Source organism: Tasmannia lanceolata, unplaced genomic scaffold (genome assembly GCF_043159265.1).
Source record: "Tasmannia lanceolata isolate RefF3 unplaced genomic scaffold, GAP_Taslan_0.1 ptg000037l, whole genome shotgun sequence".
In the NCBI taxonomy this organism is placed as follows: domain Eukaryota; kingdom Viridiplantae; phylum Streptophyta; class Magnoliopsida; order Canellales; family Winteraceae; genus Tasmannia; species Tasmannia lanceolata.
The window spans coordinates 3863313-3885751 of NW_027518714.1; the positions used below are offsets into that span (position 1 = coordinate 3863313).

At 38.0% G+C, this 22439-nt stretch overlaps 2 protein-coding genes across 4 annotated transcripts; one reads left to right on the forward strand and one right to left on the reverse strand.

Annotated features, from left to right (window-relative positions):
- Nucleotides 1-1031: 1031 nt before the first annotated feature.
- Nucleotides 1032-11302, forward strand: LOC143860480 (ras-related protein RABA1f). Its single transcript, XM_077371150.1, has 2 exons — nucleotides 1032-1353; nucleotides 10475-11302. The coding sequence occupies exons 1-2, from the start codon at nucleotides 1136-1138 to the stop codon at nucleotides 10905-10907; spliced, it is 651 nt and encodes a 216-aa protein (XP_077227265.1). The 5' UTR covers nucleotides 1032-1135; the 3' UTR covers nucleotides 10908-11302.
- A 4569-nt stretch (nucleotides 11303-15871) lies between these two features.
- HB-3 (homeobox-3) lies at nucleotides 15872-19640 on the reverse strand. 3 transcript variants are annotated; one of them, XM_077372863.1, is made up of 5 exons: nucleotides 19398-19640; nucleotides 18856-19163; nucleotides 17357-18037; nucleotides 16219-16448; nucleotides 15872-16080 (listed from the first exon to the last, which is right to left on the reverse strand). In XM_077372863.1, exons 2-5 carry the CDS (start codon nucleotides 18983-18985, stop codon nucleotides 16075-16077), a joined length of 1047 nt encoding a protein of 348 aa, XP_077228978.1. In that variant the 5' UTR covers nucleotides 18986-19163; nucleotides 19398-19640; the 3' UTR covers nucleotides 15872-16074. The 3 variants fall into 3 exon arrangements, with proteins under 3 accessions (XP_077228978.1, XP_077228977.1, XP_077228976.1); XM_077372862.1 differs by having other exon boundaries at nucleotides 19363-19640; XM_077372861.1 differs by having other exon boundaries at nucleotides 19347-19640.
- Between the last annotated feature and the right edge of the window lie 2799 nt (nucleotides 19641-22439).

A 22439-nucleotide genomic window follows, 5' to 3' on the forward strand; every position in this document is an offset into this window, starting at 1 on the left:
TTTGGTCATTTTCACATATATATTTTTGGCATTTGTGGGGATACGTGCTCTCCTTTTTGTTTCTAGGGCAGTGTCACATTGTTTTCCTTTTTTGTGGCTCTTGGGGCCTGGATATTGTATTCTCCTTTGTTTTTATTTATTTCTGGTGGGGGTCTTGCCTAACCCCAGCTTTCTCGTCAAATAAAAAAAAGTGTCACGTTGGAGGGCATCATGATTTTTTCCAAGCTAGCAACCCTCTTTTTCTTTGTAGTGAATTTGTTCCAACACTGGAGAGTGGAGACGTTCTAGTCGTTAACCTGGTCCCACTAGCAGTGGGCCATATTACATTGAGTCTCATTGATTGAATCGTTTGATGATAAAGTGATATATTCTCCCCTTTTTTTACTTGGGACAAGCCCCTTAAGGGCATTTATTACTACTCTTTTACACTAGACGGATCTGTCCCAACTCTCAAGTTAAAAAATAAAAAATGGAGGCTAGTATATCACTTCCCTTAACATTATTGACTGCTTTTCTAAACCATCCATTTGCAATGACCCTGGATCAAATGGTTTTGATCCATTTACAATGGTCAAACCCAAAAGTGTACCATGTGTAGGCCAACCCTAAAAAAAGGACCATGCGTGAGTAGGAGTGTTAAAGTATAAATGATTAAAAGCTTTCGGACTAACTGATAGTTTCACATGACATCAGAGCAAAAGTTCCTGAGTTCAAACTTCCTTGATAGCAAAAATATACATGCAACGGCCAAACCCAAAATAGAGACACATATGCCAACCCTAAAAAGAGGGGCCACACTTGAGGGAGGGGGGGGGGTGCTAAAGTATAAAAGAATAAATAACACGTAGAGTAATTAGTTGATTCACATAATTTTTCCCAAACCATGAGTGGGTCTAGTTTGGGATGGAAAACGAAAATGTTCATCGCCAGATATGTGTGCCAGTATCAAAGAAACGGTCTGCGAGGATCGGTTTCGTAAATTAAGTGACAACCAAAGATGTCTTTTTTCCAGCTGTTTTTTGAACTTTGAATACCCCCTCTTCTTTCTCGCGACTACAGGTATATTTAACTGACCCGTCTGCATTCCCTACTTTTCTCTCTCTCTTTGTCTCTCTCTTTCAAGGGTAAAATAGAAATGGCGTACAGAGCCGATGATGACTACGATTACCTATTCAAGGTGGTGTTGATCGGCGATTCCGGTGTTGGGAAATCCAATCTCCTATCCAGATTCACAAGGAACGAGTTCAGCCTCGAATCCAAATCCACGATCGGAGTTGAATTCGCCACCCGTAGCATCCACGTAGACGACAAGGTCGTCAAGGCCCAGATTTGGGACACTGCTGGCCAAGAAAGGTTCCATCCAATTCCAATACTCTGTTTTTTTTTTTGTGTTCCATTTCGAATCCGAATCTTCTTTTTTTTATGCTGATTCATTGCACATGCTATGTTTTTTTTTTCGATTAGTTTTCGTAGATCTATCTTGAATTGTCTCCGATCTGGAATTTGATTTCCGTTTGATCTAGCTAATGGCAGGTGTTAGGGTTTTCAGATCTGATCTAGGATCATCCATGTAGTTTAGGGTTTTATTGAAATGGATAAAGCTCTTGATTTTTATGGTCGCGTGGATGATTTTCTTGTTTTGCCTAGTGTAATGTTATGTAATATTTTGAGCCACAATGGATTTCTTCTGTACTTGTGAGGTGCCCTGCAAATCTGATTTTCGTTTTGCAATATAGCTTGTGAAAATCCGAGACACAATATCCAACAGTTGCAAGCAGTTTGATTTTAGTCATATCTAATGAGATATAGGTCTAGGTTGCGTGGGGGGGGGGGGGGGGGGGGGTGGTGGTTGGGGGTATTTGCAATGTCGCAATGATCACATTGAAAATGATACTTGTTTGAACTATAGTGTAAAAACATTTTATGAGGACCTGGTATCCTCCAATAGCTAGAGCCTGATGTGCCATTAGACAAGGGTGCCCATGCACTATATACGGGTTGCCCGACACAACATGTATAGTAAAGAGATTTAAGGAGTCTCTAGCGGCAAATTCTTCACGGATGCTTATGGTGCCAGTAGAACACATGGCATACTTCAACTTTTAGACATTGCACCGTATTTTGACCTACCGTCTTAAATGAATATCATATTATCATTAAGTGAAAGGCTCAAGGCCATCAATGCATGGAGCAGAGAAGCAGCTTGTGCACGTATTGTAACTTCTAAGCCTCTCTTGGTAGCATCAAAAGCATCCAATTCCTATGTGGTTATATAATGAGGAATGTTTGGATGGCTTTCTTTGTATTTTGTAATTTGTCTTTCTAGAATGTTGGTCGGATTGCAAGTGGTTGGTCTAATGTGTTTGCCTTGGTTTTGGAGTTTCTCCAAGGCTTTTTAAGTACACTTTATATTCTAATGTTGTTGAAAACTAATTAGCTTCATACAATGGATTAGGTTACATTTTCCATGTGAGAACTAATATTCTTAAGGAGATAGAATATACCGATATGCATGATTAGTCTATTATTGTATGTCTTGTTAGTTTGTGCCCCTTTGTAGTTTTCGGCCCACTTATGACATTTATTCATTTGGGTTAGGAGTAGCATTTAGACATTTGCTTGATCCACTGCTTACTGAGAAGTTGATTCAGGCTTTGTAACCAAGACATCGAAGCAGAAACAGAAACAGAGTGTATACTCTCAACCATAGTTACCAGTTTGGGAAACGGAAACGGGAAACGATACGTGAAACGGAAACGTGAAACGCGTGAAAAAATCAAAGTGGAAATGAGAAACGGGGAACGATAGAGAAACGCATGTGAAACGCATTCGGAAACGTCTTCGAAGACACAAGGGAAACGTTTGGGAAATGCAAGGGAAACGTTTGGGAAACGCTAGTGAAACGTACGTGAAACCTAAAGGAAAGGCTAGTGAAACACATAAATGTGATGGTAACACACATTAATAGGAAAATGTTTGTACTAGAATCTTGAATATAATATATATAATTCTAAACTAGATAGGGCTATCCACAGTAAACTAAAGGGGGTTTATATATCCTTTTAAGGTCTTAAAATTCCAAGAAACGAGTTTCCATGGAAATGAAACGCGTTTCCCATTTCTTGGAAAACGCGTTTCCAAGAAATGGGAAACGTGTTTCACTGACGTTTCACAGGCGTTTCACAATTTTCCGAAGAGCGTTTCCAAGAAATGGGAAACGCGTTTCACTGACGTTTCACAGGCGTTTCACAATTTTCCGAAGAGCGTTTTCAAGAAATGGGAAACGCGTTTCACAGGTGTTTCACAATTTTCCGAAGAGCGTTTCCAAGAAATGGGAAACGCGTTTCACAATTTTCCGAAGAGCGTTTCGTACCCGTTTTGGAAACGCGTTCCCCCCCCCCAGGTGTTTCTTGCATCTATGCTCTCAACACATCCATTTTGCAACTTTCTTGCTCACATGGTTGCTGTTCTCCTCTAGCTAATAGAAAAAGACTTTTTCTGTTCCTTGATCCATGCAGAGCATGTTTTATATGTAATGCGACCTTTGGCTTGGTAGGGTAAGGTTAGTAAGGAGACTAGTGAAGACTTTAGATAGAGATTGGATCTGTAGCTGCTCCATACATTCAAGGTCTGTTGTTCTCTACAATGTAGTGCAACAAGACTTTTTCAGTTCCTTGATCCATGCAGAACCTATGTTATATGTAATGCAACCTGTGGCGTCGTAGGGTAAGGCTAGTAATGAGACTTGAGAAGACTTTAGATAGAGATTGGGACTGTAGCTGCTCCAGTCAAACTACATTCAAGGCCACCAACGCCTATGCCAGTCTATTTAATTGCAGCTGTTTTGCAGTTGTGGACATTGCACATGTTAAATCTTTCAAGCTATTTGACATATGTGAAGGACTTGTACTATTAAGTTATAAAAACCGGCCTTATTAATGAAATCATCTTCTAATAAGTCCCTACCTATTGTTGGGTGAGTAGGATCTTCCCGATGCATTTTAACGAGCTGATTGGCTCTTGGGTCTATGCCCCATAGGTCCTGAGAGGCGAGTGTCTCTGCTTTTAGCCATGGTTGTGATTCTTTGGATGGTATGGGAGGAAAGGAATAGGAGGGTCTCTAAGAGATCCTTAATCCTGATTCACCGCTCATGCTTTGGTCACGCTGTCTTCTCCACCATAGTGAGACGGGTTGTGGCCTGTGGGACCGAAGGAGTTTGGTGGTGTTTCAGAGTCGTCTCTTTGGTATGCCTAGGATGTTTTCCATGTGAGTTCTTTGACTTTGGACCATTGGTCCCATATGTATTCCCTTCCTATGGGTTTGCTTAAATATAATTTTGACAGGTTGTATTGTCAAACTTGGTCTCGTTGGGATTGATGGGACTGTGTGATCATGATAACTTGGTGAGATGGGTCTTTTTTGGACCAGCCAGGGTTGCTGATATGGCACTCAGCGAGGGCATTTTTCATGTTGATAGGGAAGGGCTCAATAATTTGACTGGCAAGATGACTCACTTAATGTTATTCGCTGAATGTGAAAAGGAAATGGGTATTCATGGAGTTTTGTAGATGCAATTGAGTAGATTATGGACCGTATTGAGGGGAAGTTTTTACATTTTCAGTGCATATATAGGTCAATGAATGGAGAAGCTGGTTGTTGCCAGGGACCATTTTCCACTTGATGACCTGCCTTCAGATTGTGCCTGGATCTTATTGATTATTGTTTTCTCTCAAGAAAATTGAGTAGATTATGGACCATATTGAGGGGAAGTTTATACATTTTCAGTGTATCTATAGGTCAATGAATGGAGAATCTGGTTGTTGCCTGGGACCATTTTCCTCTTGATGATCCGCCTTCAGATTGTGCCTGGATCTTATTGATTTATTGTTTTCTCTCAAGAACTTCTAAGTTGTCTGTACATTATGCTTTTGTTTCTTTTAATAAAGCATCCTTAACTTCCGAAAAAAAAAAAAAAACCTTACTTATGCAACAAAGGAAAGTATAGCCTGTTTAAATTTGGACTTTAAAGCTCTTAAATATCTCCTTTAGAATTACAATCAAAAGCTACATAAGCAGAAGTCTTCACTTCTAAAAGAATTGGAATGGTGGATACACATCTCATGTACTTGTCAAAATGTCCATTCCACAAAAGCTGAATGTATCTATTATTTTATTGTTTTTTGGGTGTGGCTCTTATAGTAATAATCTTTTCTTGTTATGTATATCTAAATGGATCATTTTTCTGTATTTACTACCCTTGGGCGGCCCAGTGCACGAGGCTCCCGCCATTGCGGGGTCTGGAGAGGGAGCCTTACCCCTGCTTTGCAGAGAGGTTGTTTCTGTGACTCGAATCTGTGACCACCAGGTCACAATGGAGCAATTTTACCGTTGCGCCATGGCTCGCCCTCTTCTGTATTTACTACGCTTATGAATTATGAATTAAAATTTATATGCTAATATAGCAGTAACAAAATATATTCATCTAGTAATATATCGTGTTATAATACGATATAACAATCCAGGCATTATTGCATGTTGGCTTTGTTGTGATTGCCATATTTGACACGTCATGCCATGTATGAGCCAATACACATGTAAGTATCTAAGTTACGCATGTTAGAAAGAATCCAAGGTTTTAAATTTCGGTTTCGGTGGGAAATTTCAATAGAAATTCTGTAAAATCACATAAACATATGGAAACATGCCAATGACAGAATTTAAAGATGAAACTTCAGGAAATGCTAGAATAAGCACAAATACATACTTAGAAACCATCCCATAAGCAAGACAACAATCTATAATGGTTTAAAAACATCACCTAGTGACATGAACTTCACACATGTCTGATAATTTAGTAATTTGGCACATACCAAATTTCACATGTAATTGATATAAATATTTATACATAATGTATGCAACGCATTTCACATGCAGTTCATATAAATATAATTACGTAATACATACTAATATATTATACCAGTGTTCACTTATGATTTTGGTTTATGCATTTTGGTTGTTTCAGTTTCGGTGGAGATGGAAATGGAAACATTTTGTCTGTTTAGTGCCGGTTTTGGTGTAAAACTAGGCAGGAAACAATGGCAATGTCTTAAAATTTTTTATTTGAGTCTAGATTAGTTAAATCTTAAGCCACGAAGGAAGTGCATGTCATAGTCTTAAAAATATTTGCAAGTAGTCATATTTGCAATTTTGAAAACACGTGTGTTCAGCTTTTGTTCTAACCTATGAAGATAGCATTTTGTCTCGTACTTATCAATTCTGTTACCTATAACTGTGCCGCACTTGCACTTACCATCCCGATACTTAGCACAAGTCAGCCTTCTACCCAACCATGATTTTAAATTTCCGCAGAAACCGACACAAAACTACCGAAATGTTACCATTTCTACCCTCGCCGAAATCGAAATGCATACCGAAATCAAAATCATAAGTGCATTAGTGGTATATTATATCAAGGAATTTGCTAACGTCCATCGCAAAAGGCATTTCGCGGATGGGCTATTGCATTTGAGAGCAGCCACACAGGTTGTCTTCATTCACGAGGTGGCTGCTCTCACATGCAACAACCCATCCATGAAATGCCTTCTGCGATGGACGCTAGCAAATCCCTTATATCAATATGTTTTATATAATTGTATTTATATAAATTCCATGTGGCATGTGGTGTATGTATTATGTATAAATATTTATATAAATTTCATGTGAAATGTGGTATGTTCTGAATTATCAGACATGTGTGACAGCACATTTCACTAAGTGTTTAATGTTATTAAACCATTATGGATGGTTGTCTTGCTTATGTAATGATTTCTAAGTGTGTATTTAGGCTTATCTAGTATTTTTTGAAGTTTTATCTTCAAATTCTATCATTTGAATATGTTTCTATACACTTCCGTAATTTTTAAAGATTTCCACGTACTTTTCCAACCGATATCAAAATGTTTCTGTTTCTGTGATGATCGAAACTGAAATTTGACACCTTGTACCCAATTAGTGCAACACTTAGAATAAGAGAACACGCAAAGTTCAGAAAGAGAACTTCTATTACTTGGAGAGTGCTTATAACTTCAGAAACGAGGGGCTCTCCACCTTTTATACACCTCAGGAAAACACTCTAGAAATCATTGTACACACTTCTTTCTCTAGAGAATTCTAAGAATATTCCCAGTATTTTCTTTACAAAATATCTAATCATCTTATAGAATATTTACATGCTTCAAAATATCTAGTCCTAGAGTCAACTATTCTTCTACACATGTCTACAAGTTTCTATAATTCTCTACATAATTCTAGAGAGTCCTAATGAACCTTTGAGCACAAAGTAGAGAGTAGGTGGAGGACTTGGGCAAATTTTTCTTAGTTTGTGACAAAATGTAGGTATGCTTGCATGGCTTCAATGATAAATCGGGTGAGGATCTCAATTCACCTTCAGAAATAATTTAATTATGTATATCGCCTTAGAAGTTAGTACATTATGTGGAAACTTTTGATGCAAATAATTTAATTATGTATATCGCCTTAGAAGTTAGTACATTATGTGGAAACTTTTGATGCAAATAGTCGTACAAGATGAATGGATAAATTTCTACGAGTTTGTGCTCATTGGATTGATTTCTTATTTCTTTGAAATACCACACATGAAGCATAACTAGAAAAACCCAGTTAAAATGGGTTGAAATCAGCCAAATGCATCCTTTCTTCTATAACTATTTAAGCTTTCTTTCCTCAAGGGGGATGATCATATTTTGTTCTTAGATTGTCCATCCAAAACTTCTACTTCAGCTGCCACCTGTCTCTTTCTTCAATTTTCATCTAGTAAGTGGGGTTAAGGATTTCTCCTAGGAAATCACTTTTGTATTTCATTGTGCCACAGAGGCGATAGGAAACATGATGAAAATTTTGTGGGGAGATGTCACTCCAAAACTGTCGAGTTTAACTGAGTCAAACTCCACCAAATTCATGTTGCGTTCAGCTTGTGATGCCCTCCTGCCCCAATTTTGTAATGTTGAGTACTTTGGGATTCTTTCATGAGAAATTAGTTCTAGATGTTGTTGAATCAAATGCATGGATGGAAATATGAAGAAAGGTTGTTCATGCATCAATTTGTTTGTTCATATAGCATGTCACAAACTTGCTGGTCCAAAAATGTAACTATGCTTGAGCTAGCATCTACGCTAATTGTTTTCAAAGATTGTCCAGCCCTGATCTTGTCATTAATTTCGAGAAAATGACTGTTGGAAACTCATAATATAGATGAGGGAACTAGCAAATCTTCAAAAGAAAGGCAAAAACAAAGGTCTACTCAAAGAGAAGATTTGACCAACTATCATACTTGCTTCCTGAGGATTGAGTTTTATAATGGTTAAGATTTAAGAATAAAGATTCCCAATTTCAAAAGAAAGGAAGTTACAAAATTTGATTTAGTTGTTATTTTCATTCGCATTATAATGATTGTCATTCACCTAGTTAGCAGTTAACACACGTTGGAGTCAACTTGAACCCAACTCAAGGACCTCAGACTCAGACCCAAATTTAATCTGAACGCAATGGCTAGACCTGACCTAAGACAACATTGGTTTGCAGACACCAACCCAACAGAGAGAGGGAGGGAGGAGGAGAGGAGAGGAGGGAGGGAGAGGAGAGGAGGGAGGGAGAGGAAGAGAAATTCACATTTTGTACAAATCAAGTTTGGCAGGGAGGGATGAAGAGACATTCACATTTAGTGCAAATCATGTTTGCAAGTTAACCTAAACCTCGCCATTCGAAAAAAGAAAGAAAAAGTGAACCTAAAACTCAGTTCTAAAGAATCTGACCTGAACCTAATTCAGTTTTCATTGATAGGATCATTGGTCAAACCTGACCCAAGTTTGACACCTACACCTAAGCACCCTAATGAGGGAGGGGTGGGAGGCGAGAGGTGGTGCTTTGGCGTCTGAAGCATAGACGAGGATCGACTAAGCAGCATAGGACTATGCAGTGCCAAGGTTTTTATGTAGTCTATATAAAGCTATATATGCAAATAATATGCTAAAATCTTATACATCAATAGTTTTATTCATAGGTAAGCTGGGATTGAACCTCTGACCTCTAGGTTGAAGAACAAAGCCTTGACCCTTGAGCTAGAGGCTCAATCCCTCAATAGTTTAAGATGCAATACAATTATACGCAATTATACTATGTAGTTTATACATATGTTAAATAATATTTATATTTTTAGTGGTAATAATGGTGCGAATAAACTATCACTGTCTAATATGGTTATATATAAATCCCATTTGGAAAATGTATTTAAACTAGCATTATTTTAGTCATTATATGACCATTTAGGCTCCCAGCGGAGTTGGTTGCCTATGCTATTCTAGGGATTTGACTACCTGGTTTACAACTTGATGTCCTTTGTCGGAACTTCTTACCATATTGTCTAATCATTGATTGCTGACATTTATTACAAAGATGTGCCAAAATGTCATAAAAAGGTGATATATCATATCAAGGTAGCTGATAGATGATTTATTGGAAATTTGATCTCCATTTATGTGTTAGCACAATCACATTTGCTCTGAATAAGTAACCTCAGTGCATGGGAAGTCAAAGTTTCAGATGTTCTTAAGATGCTTAATTGAAAATGGGATTATACCACTGATTTTGACTGATTATAGTAATGTCAGTGTCCTGGATGCAGGATAATATTGTTTGCATATGGAAGTAAAACAACAAAGACTTGGATTTTGCACAAAACGAATGGGGTTCTATATTTCTATTAGGCGCTCACTAGCCCCAGTATATGGTGAGCGCAGTTTCTGATTGGATAGCCTAATTAATTTGTTGCAATGAATTTATGAGTATTTGTAGATATGGTTTAGGTTTCTGTATTTATGTATGGAGTTTTAGAATTTTAGTAACCTGTATTGATGGTTACTGTTATCAACGCATTGAGAAGGAAAGTAACTAGGATCCTGCTCTGCTGAACAGATTCATATATCAGTGTGTATCTCCTTGTATTTCTATCTGTGCTTCTCGATTCATACGTCACATACTAGGAGGATAAAAATTGACAAGGTCCTTAATGTCAGTTTTACTTGTCCAAGTTTGATCTTTATAATGATTTCAACTTCTTCAGTGTTTACTAGTGATCTAGCTTTCCTCCCTAATGAATAAAATCTAAGAGGGACATCTAACTCTTGAAATTTGGACTACAAATTTTGGACTAAATAAGTAGCATTATTTTGAGAGCAGCTTTCTCTTCTCTCATGTTTGTAAGCAAACTAGGTAGCCTTATAAATTTTATATTCCTTAGACATTTTGTTTTTTGCAATATGAAGGTGGAGCGTTTGAAGCTGAAAGTCCAGCCCATAAAACTCATCATTGAATGTTTTATTGCTCAACAAAATGTTATAGTTGGCTAATATGTATATTTATGAAATAATATTCTCTCTTTCCATTTCTTTTACAAAGATATCGTGCAATTACAAGTGCATACTATCGGGGAGCTGTCGGTGCACTGCTTGTATATGATGTAACCCGTCATGTGACATTTGAGAATGTAGAGAGATGGTTGAAGGAGCTTAGAGATCACACAGACTCCAACATTGTGATTATGCTTGTGGGTAACAAGGCAGACTTGCGCCACCTAAGGGCTGTTTCCACCGAAGATGCGAAAGCTTTTGCAGAGAGAGAAAACACCTTTTTCATGGAAACCTCGGCCTTGGAATCGCTGAATGTAGAAAATGCCTTCACGGAAGTCCTCACTCAGATCTATCGTGTTGTCAGCAGGAAGGCTCTTGACATCGGGGACGATCCTGCAGCTTTGCCGAAGGGACAGACAATCAATGTGGGCAGTAAGGATGATGTATCAGCAGTGAAGAAGGTCGGCTGTTGCTCTGCCTAGGTCTGCAAATGAGGGTACCACTTGTTTTTCTCATGTTTCTTTTCTTCCACGGGATTCCTCATTCTATGTGGTTTTTGCCTATTCATATTTAAGATGTAGGCATGCCACATAGTATGTTTCTCTCACAAAATTCAACTATTATACCTTGCATCGATATTTTAAACTCTACTGGTAGCCAAAGATTAGGTTCTAGAATGCAATGCAATTTGTTATTCTCTTTGCATTGATACAGACATCTAGATGACTGAATCTCAATTTTTTTTAGCGTATTCCTTTTATTTTTTTTCCACAGGGTTTTGTTATATTTGGTTGCTTTGTTTGACATTGTATTTGAACAATTTTCTTTTGTAACTTGTATCCAGTTTAATAATTAGTTGTTGTTTTTTTGTGTGAAATGAACGCCTGCTTGGATTACTATTCTTGTCATTATTGATAAAGGGCTTGTCTGGGTGTTGTGTTGTTTGGAAATGTATTTTACTGTTAATTCTAGAACTGAAATAAAGTTTGAAAGAGAGGAACAAAGCCTTGGTTTTGGTATCAGGAGGATCGGATGGACTCACAGGAAAGGCGAGGCGAGGGAAAGGTCACTGAGTTCCTTTCGATTTGGATTTCCTCAAGGACTAGATATTCTTCTGTGACCACCTTTGAAACTCATATGGCTTTTAATCCCAAAAGGCTTTGATTGGTTTTCTGCATGATTATTGCTGGTGGGCCTGTGACTAGTGGTTTTTGAATTTAGGCAATGATGTCCAACGGCCCTATTGAAATTCCTTATCAATTAAAAACTACAACTAGACAATGTAAGAACAGGATTATGAGAACTCACCTTTCATTTTCCTCAGCATCTATATCATGACAAGTTTTAAAAGGAAAGCACAAAATGCTATAGGCGGAGTCTCTTATTATTTAGATACCTAACCAGAAGAGATCAGTATGGCATGTTAACCTCAGGTATCAACTTGATGAAACTGAAATTTTAGCCGAGAGGGGAAATCAGTGAAACTGGTTCCTTTCTACTTCATCTTAATTTCATTAGTTCTATCCTTATAATCTACATTAATTTGACTAAATCCACTCCTTCTTCTTTGGCACCATCGTCGACAATAATAAACAGGCTAGGCCTCTGGGCCTCTCTCGAGTTTATATGCATATAATCTAAATATAAATAAGCTACTGATATTGGCACTACCATGTTTTGATAATTGCATTAACTCATCTTGTCTTATATTAATTAAACAGATGTCAAAGGTTATAACAATTCCCTCAAAAAAAAAAAAAAAAAAAACTCAGAAGCCAATTATAAGAGGAAGGACAAGTTAAGTTTGACTTAGTGGTAGTGATAATATCAATAGCCTATGAATAATGGTTTTAATAGTTAGAGCCATGTGTACATCTGCTTTTTTTTTTTTTTTTTTTGGAAAAATACTATGGAGTGGAGCCCCCGCTATGGACGGGCCGCATGTGGGAGAATCTTTTGAAATGAATGGTTAGGATCATCAGGTTGTCAGGACTTTGGGGGCGTCACGGTGTCCATCTATAGTTGAACCCAACAAAATGACATCTACTATACTTTGCCCCCAAGTCATTTCTTTGGAGAGATACCAATATCCCTTGAGAGAGAGGCTTTGGGATCAAACTACTATAATCCTGTTTTATGACTTTTTCAAAGTGAAAGCTTGTTTTCTTGCCCATGGACGTAGGCATCTTTTCCTAACAACATAAAATCTCATTGTGTCCATCTTGTGGTTCGTACCATTTTACTTCTTTGTGCCTGGTCAGTTTCGTTTTTGCCTGTCAAATATCTTTTTTTTTTTTTTATGACTTAGGGTGTCCCCACCCCACTTTGTAGAGTGGGACTAATTCCCTCTGGATGCTCGTAATCACCCGTAAACCAAGCGCATCGGGTAAGCCCAGGGTATTCAAACTCTCGTCTCTGCGGAACATACCCAAGACTTTAAGCCAAAGAGCCACACCTGTACGGGTTAAATAAGAAAAGACTGTCGACAAGCTCAGTAATACTTATGCGCACCTGTCAAAAGTAAGTGGGCGTTAGTGGGAAGATGGGTACCCGGTTTCCCTTTCCATGGAAATTAACCCAAATTCTGCTATTAACAATGTGACTATATTTGGCTACCGATTGCATTTGAAAAATGATCCAAAATCATGTTATATTTTGTACCAACTTTAAACAACCATGATTCATTGGCTGGACCATGTTTTGATAATGAGACGAATCACTTTGTTTTACTTGGCCGTGCAGATATCAATCCCCTAATTTGAATTTAAACCACTCATTAAAAAAAAAAAACAAAAAAAAAAACAGGAAAGTACAGAGTAAAAATGATGCTAAGGTTAAGGGTGCATTTGGATTGCCAGAATCAGACGTTGGAATCAGGATCTGATTCAATTATGCCCGGTGCTCGGTTTTCATTAAAGAAAAACAACGGAAACAAGGGTTTGGACTTGGCATTGGGCAGAATTAAAGATAGCAGAATCTGTTTCCCGCTCCAAAAGGTGGCATTCTAATTCAGCAAGGAGTGGAAGTTTTATTATAATTCTTCTTAACAGAGTGAATCGAAAAATGATGTGGAATCCGATTCCTGGTCCCGGCAAACCAAACGCGGCCTAAGTAGATTTTTAGCTTTCAAAGGTGTAAAAAAGGTTCCAGCCTTTTGTCAGAGAACACGTGCCTTCCTCTTCCTTCCGTACTCTCTGAGAAATTGTCATTTCTAGCTTTCGTGTCATAGGGGGGGAAGAGAGGCCTGTTTGGCTACTGATTGATGCACAATTCCTTATCATCCCACAGACACCGAGAGAAAAGAAAAGAAGAAGATAATCGATGTGACGTACATCACCACAGCAAAAGGAATTTTGGAGAGAAATCGCTCTTCTCTGCCTGCTACTGTTCACGTAAGTGCGCACGTAAGTATCCTGCACCACTCAACCTAAGTTCCCCGGTCAAACACAAACGACCCTTCTTCATTTCGATTTTCGTGAAAACCTATCAGAATATGGTAAGCGTGTCAGCCTACAGAGCATGTCCATCTTTCGTTTATAAACACTACACGATACGTCTCATCTTCCGAGTTCTAATCAAATGATTGATTGACTCACCCGGGTCGACTTGTTTTTATCCGACACGAGACCGAGTTCTTCGTTACTGTTTAACAACTATTTTCTTCTACCCATATCAATACTCCCTTATTTTTTGGGTTGAAACTTGAAAGAAGAAGCAACGTCAAAACATACCCCCGAAAGTTTGGCAGGAAATAAGACGATGATGAGTGTTATCACGTGCGTATGGAAATTGCATGCTATTATCCTGATGTTATTGCACTTGGGACCGTTGCTAGTCATCTGCTCTTATATTTTATTCACTTGTGGGCTGTTCTACAGATGTCGACAATACTTTGGTCTTTCAACGATGGGACGACCCACATAATGGATGGCTTAGATTATCTGGGTTTTTACGTTGTATCCATGCTTTGCTACCCTTAACCTGGGCGTTGCCCTAGGTATTTGATCCCATGACCTGTCTTTTTAAGAGGCCCACATTGGTTCAAATGTCATAAGGGGTGTCGATGGATCCATTTCGAATCGCACCGCAACGTTCGTTCATCTGAGTCTACTAGTAGGTCCTCCTTACATTGTACGGAGTAAAATTCTCGACAGAGGGTTAGAGCGAGTGCTAGCTACAGCAACAATGTCACAGTTTTAGGCGGAGAAGAGGGTGTCTCAAAACTTGAGAGAGACCTAAAATAATCATTTAAGTTATGGAAATTAAGCCGGTGTTACTGTAAAATAGTATAGTAAATTCAGATTTAGATCGAACTGTCTCATGGGCTTTTGTTAGTTGTTTGGATCTAATTGGAAATAATTTTGGATCCTATGAATGGGATCTGAAATCTTTCCCTGGAACCTAGTAATATGCCTAGATCCTGTCCGTGTTTAGGTTTGGATTTGGATGGTCCATACTCCATCGTCTCGGTCCATTGACACCCCTAAATATCATGTTGTATCCGAACTACACACACCAACGCAGACACCATATAAAATTCGAGGCTATCTAACCGTACAACAATGTGTACTTATAATATGGTTGCAAATATTTTTCAAGGTGGGGACTTGTTCAACGATCCAAACCATACATTTTCCTAGGCTTGCTATGGACAGGCTATGGAGCAAAATCCACGCTCATCGAACGATTCTAACCCACAAATTTGTGGCTACTCCATTTCTCCTATTACTGATTCTTCAACAACAACCATGATATCTCTGCAATTTTACCTATGGGATGTCAATATGAGACATAACCTTAAAACAACATGCCTATAAAAACAATCATGATATTGCAATTTTTAAAATAAATTAGAGCAAAGGGAGCCCTTGCATAAAGAGGTGGAAAAAGGCCCTTGATTGGTTACACATCATTAAGCGTAGCTGAATTTACTTTTTCAACTGATTTGAAACGGTTACACTTAATGATGTGGAACCAATGGAGAGCCCTTTTCGGGCTCTTTATGCAAGGCCTCCCTTGCATCTATCGCTCCTCAATAAATTATTATCCAATTCAGATAAAATGTTCTAACAAAAAAATGGCTTATGAAGGGCATACAATACTAACACATTGATAGGAGGTTATTCCCTTGTTTCATCGTAGGTCACATCATATATGCTCCAATAAAAAGTGCCAAAGGACCATTTGATAATCTCCCAAATGGAACTGTAAGTGTTTGTAACACCATTTGTTCTCGAAATGATTTAATCATTCTAATTTAAAATCTTTCAACCTAGCCTATAACATCTATCCCCATAAGGGCCACAACCATAGTTTGATATATTGCAATTTCGCTAGCTTATTCCCACTATTGATTCCCAAAATCCCACAACACAATTGATTACAAAATTTCAATAGCTAGTGAATTGTCACCTGAATTACTCAAACCTTTCTCTAATTTATAATAGAAACCAACAAGCAATAACCCCATATATTTCCTTGGAGAAACATACTACAATGTCCATAGATTTATATATTAAAAAAGCCCCAAAACATAAGCCCAACTAAACTATATAAGAGAAAAACACAATTGAAACGTAAGATTAATGTGCGAAGGAACGAGCACAATGAAGTACTTGACACCACTGCATCTCCTTCTTCCCTAACCTATTATACCTGCATTCCAAAACAAAACCATGGTGAAATCATTCCTCCATTCGCAAATAAGAAAGTTGCAGAACTGATATTTTTAATTTGGGAAGGAAAAAAGCGCATCTTAGTAATTTACGTAGGGAGTGTGGCTACCGTGCGCACCAGATAATAGAAAGCACCATGCTGGAGGGGGAGGAGGGTGACGCCCCACTCGTTGGTGAGGACAGGGTGGCCGGAGGAGTGGAGGAGAACGGCATCGTCTCCAAAAGCTTGACGCACGTTGAGTGGGCCCACTGCCACATCGAACGCCACGTCATTTATGAAAACCGTTGATCGCGCCGCAACAGACGGAGCAGTAGCAGAAGCAGAAGCAGAACCCGTATTTCCAATCCCTGACGAAAACCATAAAAACCCAACAAAAAAAAAAAAAAATGAAAAATCAAAAGCAATAAGAAAATGACGTTTAGGCCCCCCCCACAGCCATGCACACGTCCTGTCTCGGTAAGGGTGCAGAAAAAAAATGGGCTAAGTGTCCTCGGGGAAGTGATATATTTGTCCCCTTTTTTCTCTTCGCCAGCCCCCTTTAGTGTATTTATGACGACCTTTTACACTACAAGGAGCTGGCCCAAGACAAACTAAAATGGGTAGAAGTGCTAATTTTAAGGTCGACAATACCAGCAACCATTTCAAGCCCTTATACTCCAGTATTTAAAAAAAAGTACTATACGTCTTACACCATCGGATGATCCAAACCATCCATTTAATGGGCTACAATGTATTTACATTGTGCCCCAAAAATCATTTCCATAGGATGATCACAACCCTCTGATCTATAGTGCTTTCTTTAATATGGGTTCCTCAATGGATTGTAGGGCTAGGATCAACATATGGAAACGAATATATGGTGTAAGCCGAACATTACTTTTGTAAAGAATACTAGACTATATGAGCTCACACCATATAATCTCATATATTAGCATGCTTTCATATTAAACAGCACATAAGAAGGCTCGATCATGATGCATGCAAAAAAAAAAAAGAAGGTGTTTTTATGACTAATATCTTATAGGGTGAAGCTGAAAATATAAATGATAAGAGTCGAGAGGCTAATTTTATAAGGTAAAATAAAAGTTACATTCGAAAAGTTTTAAATAATATCTGAGATTTCGGATAGTTACCAAAATTTTCCCATTCTTTACGATAGATAAATTAGATACGGAAATTCAAAGCTAATGAGAAATTTACAAAATTGATAAGAGATTTAACAGGTAAGTTATGAAGTTTTAATTAAATGATTTACCTTGCATTTCATTGAAAGCATTAGTACTAGTAGTAGCAGTAGTAGCAGTAGTGGCACCAGTTGTGACAAAGCTGTGGTGCTGCTCCATCTTCATCTTCTCCACTTCCTCTTTCTTAGAAGCTTCCTGACTCATGAGCTCATAGAATAACCCAGACCCAGGCCCCAACCCTTGCTCCGACATGTTAATCACATTCGAAAGCTCTGAGAAGCAACATCCATGAGAAAGTGCACCGTGTTGCACCGGAAAATGAAATGGCTCTGCAGAAAAATCCATATGATTCTGGAAATAAGTCTGATTAACAGACCCAGTAGGAGAATTAGACACATCAATCAGATTTGTTAATGCCAATGCCTTGTCCTTTTTCGGAGTCTCGGATTTTTCCGACGAGGATGAAGAGGATGAGGGGACCGCTAGTGGGGAGGGGTGAGAATGTTGGGTCTTGGTGGTCTGGAGGTTGCGGTTCTTGTGTTTGCTTCTTGACTTGCGGTTTTGGAACCAGTAGAAAACATTGGCATCGCCTACTTGGCCGTATTCTTGCAATTGGGCTCGGATCTTCCTTATTTCGTCTCGTGGAGGGTTTACCATTCCAGAGTTGAAGATGGCTTCGAGAATACGTATCTGCTCGGGTTTTGGGTTCCAACGGGGCTTTGGTTCCGGGCTCCGTTCTTCGCTCCCGGGCACTGTTACACACAATTCATTCAAACTTGGTGTAATTTTTGCATTTTTCGCTATATCTTGAAGCCAAATTACATTAAACACAATACACGAAAGTCAATGAAGTCAAGCTCTAGATTGTGTAGTAACTGATAGAAATGTATAGAACATGTGCCTCACGAATAGCCTCATGCACTCTCTCTCTCTCTCTCTCTCTCTCTCTCTCTGGAGATTGTAAAAGACAATGACAGAATTTTAAGGAACAAAACGAGGTTTTATGAAAGAATATGATATAAAAACTAGCATAGTGCACAAAAATTGTATGCTTTTCTGTAATGTTATCACAAATTTCTTGGGTTGCCAAGAACCACGAAGAAGAAATGATTATATGAACAAAATTGGTGTGATAGAGTAAAATATAGTAACTGATTAGCTAAATCAAAGGTAAAGGATATGTGTCATCTGTCATTGATGTAGCTTCCTAATCACAAAGGCATGTTGTCTCACAAAATAAAGCCATACGCTCTCTTTCTCTCTCCAAGGGGATTAAAATGGTTTTTATGAAAGAAAATGGTCACAAAACTACATTAGAAAGCACAGCATCTATATTTTTGGTATTTTATGCATGGTGTTTGTTGGGTTGTGAAGAAGACCCAAGAAGAGAGCATTTTATCAATAAAGTTGTACAGTACTGAAAGATCAACAAAAAGTGAAGTCTCTGCTATATCATCAGCAAATGATAGAAGCAATAAAGTGGGCTGCGAACCTTCTACCAAAACTTGCAAAAAGGTAGACAAACACTATAATGTTGGGTGTTGGGAGTGATGATGATGATGATGATTACCTGATGAGTATGGAGTTTTTGGACCTGAATTCGACAAAAGGGAGGAATTGATGTCATGCTGCCATTGGTGTTGAGTAGAGCAGGGCTTGGATTTGAACATGCTCGGCCAGTGTCTGTTGGATGAGGCCATGATGATGAATTGATGATGATGATGATGATGATGAAGATGGACAAAACCCAGTTGCTAGATAACAAGATGAAGATCAAAAGAGAGGCCTTTGGGGAAGATGCCAAAGACCTTACTTGTTTGTGCTGTTGAGCCCTCTAGGCAGACATAAAACCCCTTCTTATAGAGCCTTCACCAAACCCTGTTCAATTTCTCCTCATTAATAAAACAGTCCTTCCCATCTCCCAAAGAAAAAAGAAACCATTAAAATAAAAACAAAAATCTCCTGTGAGGCTGTGATAAAAACCCAAAACCACAAAACAAAAAGAACAAAAAAAGATAAGAAAATATAGGAAAGAAAAGGAAGAGAAGCAGAGTACTATACTTTCCCATCCTCTTACAATTGCATTAAAATCAAAATTCAGCTGCCCATTACCAAAAGTACAAGCGAATGCCCCCGTCTGCCAAGCAAGAAATCCATGGAAAAGGTCATATGCCGGCGCTTATATAGAATCCCCATCAGGAAAAAAGCAGAAGCTTTCAATGTAGGGGAGATGAAGCGAGGCAAGCTTTAAATTAAAGAATGGGTTTCTTTTTCTTGCTTTTGTTTTTCTCAAAGGAAGGAGTCTTGTCTCATTTGCTTGCTTGCAGGGTATTAATGGGAGAGGAGGGGAGGTGCTATAACTGTGGGATTATTCTAATGAAAGAAGTTGTTGCAAGAATAAATAGGGGTTTGAAAGTCAAGAAGGTATGAAGGGGGTTTGATGGTAAAATGGTGGAGGGAGTAATTGCGGGCTTGGGTAATTTTGGGCAAAGAGAAGGTGGGCTTGGATTGACTCGAGGGGTCTATCAACTCAATTTTCTCAATCTTCCAAAATATCCAAGAATAAAAGGAAAGAAAATATACAAAAATATAAAATATACCGCTGATATGCCAAGACAGCATGACAATGACTTGCCAGTAGTCTAGTTATAGAAAGGCAATTTCACTAATTCTAGTGATAGTTGAGACTAAGGTTTTCTCCCTAGCTCTCCAGTTACTATTAAGAAAATAATTAATGGAAATGGAAATTGAAGAGGAACTCACATGAAAATTTCGGTTCCAAGTATGCTTGAATCAATCAATCAATCAATCAACCAAAAAAATATAGTCAAATGATAATTAAATTCTTTGAAAGAAATAGACAAGATACACTTTAAAGAAGGGTGTGACTATGCTTTTCCTCCAACCAAGTGTCAATCAATGATTTCAACTAATCTTATTATGTAGTTTACTCAGGCATAAACATAGATGGCAGCCTGGTGGATGGTAAGGCTGGTCACTAGCCAAAAGATGGGATCACTAGTGTTGTGATCATGGCAAGATCCGATCAACCTGCTCTGATACCATGTTAAGGAATGATTGATTTCCACTAATCTTGAACGATTTATAAATAGCCATGATGACTGTTTATATAGAACACTCAAATATAAATAATGAATGATAATGATCAAATTAAAATAAGATAAAGATAATTCTATACAAAATTAATTGTCTAATCTATCCCAACAACCTCATCTAGCACTAATTCAATAGTGAGAATAATTTGTATTAACACCAAGAATTTAGGAAGAACAACAGTGAGGATTGTTTGCGATATAAGGATAAAGATGGACTACCAATGTTAGTCTTAAAACAAAAATACAGTGTATTTCCTCAACCCAAGTACACAATTTTGAGAAAAAAAAGGAAATAATAGATATCCATGGGTGGGTCTTTTTCTGATGCAACGAGGAATCACATAAAAAGGTCTGGTGATATGTACTCAAACTTGAAAATATTAAAGAGAACACTCAATGAAATAAAGAAATATTTATCTAATCTGTAGACAGTTTACACACATATCAAATAAGGTGCTGCATGCACCTCACCTTTCTTGAATACAAAGAAACAAACAAAACCCTAATAAAAAGTTTTAAAGCAATAAAGTCAGAAATTGCGGTCATTGGCTCGGAGGTGGTGGAGCTTTTAGTTTGGCAGGGAGTCCGTTTCATTTGGGGCAGAGAGAGTGAGAGAGAGAGAGAGTCCAACTCCCCATGTAAGACTTTAAAGAAAGAATTTATGGCTGAACTATATAATGTCGGTGCGATTCCGACATCCAATGCTCAGCTTACTCCCGTGCGTGCCATCTCGTCAATGACTCAATTATTCAAATCCCCTTTGTCCAACCCCTCTCCTCCAACCTTTATTTCTTTCTTCTTCTTATCTTACCCCACTAACAAAGACTCCTTGTATGTGACATGTATTCCATACTATCAATACACATTGTACATGAAAATAAAGGCTACTGATTGATATCTGCACTACCATGTTTTGATAACCAGATGTCAATGGTTATCACAATTTCTAAAAAAATTAGCTCTCCCAAGCAAATTTAGAAAGAAAGGCAGTGAGTTAATGCAAATATCAAGACAAGGTGGTGTTAATATCAGTAGCCAACCAAAATAGATAGGCAACAGTTAATGTGGTGGTAGCCCCTCACAGTCACAATAGGAAATTTATCTTGGAAAATATTTTTGTGTGCTTTTGCCTAATTTATTTTCTAAGAATTTTTGTTAAAGTAAAAATTCTCCCTGTCTAAGAAAATTGCAATACTAGTAGACCTTACAATTATTTTTTTGATGATATATAGATACGGATAAAGAATGAAAGAGAAAACAATAAAAGGATCCTAATTTAGCCTAGTTACCTCATCTACCAACTTCTCAATTTAACTAATCTTATATACTTTAATAAGGGAAATCTGACGTTACAGCTTCAATTCTAGGCCATAGATCATGTGAGGTTGGTGGGCTATCAGTATTGGACGGTTTTGACTCATGGGCATGGGTTTAGATTAAATGGTCAATACTAAAAGAACACAAAAACAGTAAAGTCTTTTGGTCATTTAGTTTTCCATGTGTTAGTTTATTTTATTTAGTAGTATAGTTTTGGCTCTAATAATTAATGCACCATAAATTTATAATCTCTTATGTGTTATTGCTTAGACCAAGAACCAGCATTTTTCCTACTATGATAATTTATATGCTCTTATTGCGATTACTTAGTACAAAAATAATAGCGATATGAGATACGAGAGAGAACCCCCGTAAGAAACGGTGTTCAAAGATTAGGTGGACAATAATGTTGCTCCAAGTACACAGTGTATGCCGTATGTAGATTCATAGGAAATGTTCTTCATTCTTTTCAGTGAATTTTGATTGTAGTAGCCATTGACTCTTGTCATGCATGGACTCTAGTGTGGCAGTGGCAGAAGCAACTTAACAATGGAAGATGCAAGTAGGGCAGCAACACCACCAAGTATGAGGTTTTATTTGCCAGATATCTTTTCTCTTCGAACGGATAGTTATAAATGAATAAAACTTGGCTCCAGACCGGTCTGGAGGAAAGCTGTTTCATGTCCTCCACTTGGTGGGCCCCACTCACTCAGAAGCAGCA

Coding starts and splice junctions, on each gene's coding strand:
- LOC143860480 (XM_077371150.1), top strand. CDS start 1,136: ATGGCGTACAGAGCCGATGATGACTACGATTACCTATTCAAGGTGGTG. Junction 1,354..10,474: donor GACACTGCTGGCCAAGAAAG/GTTCCATCCAAT, acceptor TCTTTTACAAAG/ATATCGTGCAATTACAAGTG.
- HB-3 (XM_077372863.1), bottom strand. CDS start 18,985: ATGGCCTCATCCAACAGACACTGGCCGAGCATGTTCAAATCCAAGCCC. Junction 18,038..18,855: donor AAAAACTCCATACTCATCAG/GTAATCATCATC, acceptor TGTGTGTAACAG/TGCCCGGGAGCGAAGAACGG. Junction 16,449..17,356: donor TGCTTTCAATGAAATGCAAG/GTAAATCATTTA, acceptor GGTTTTCGTCAG/GGATTGGAAATACGGGTTCT.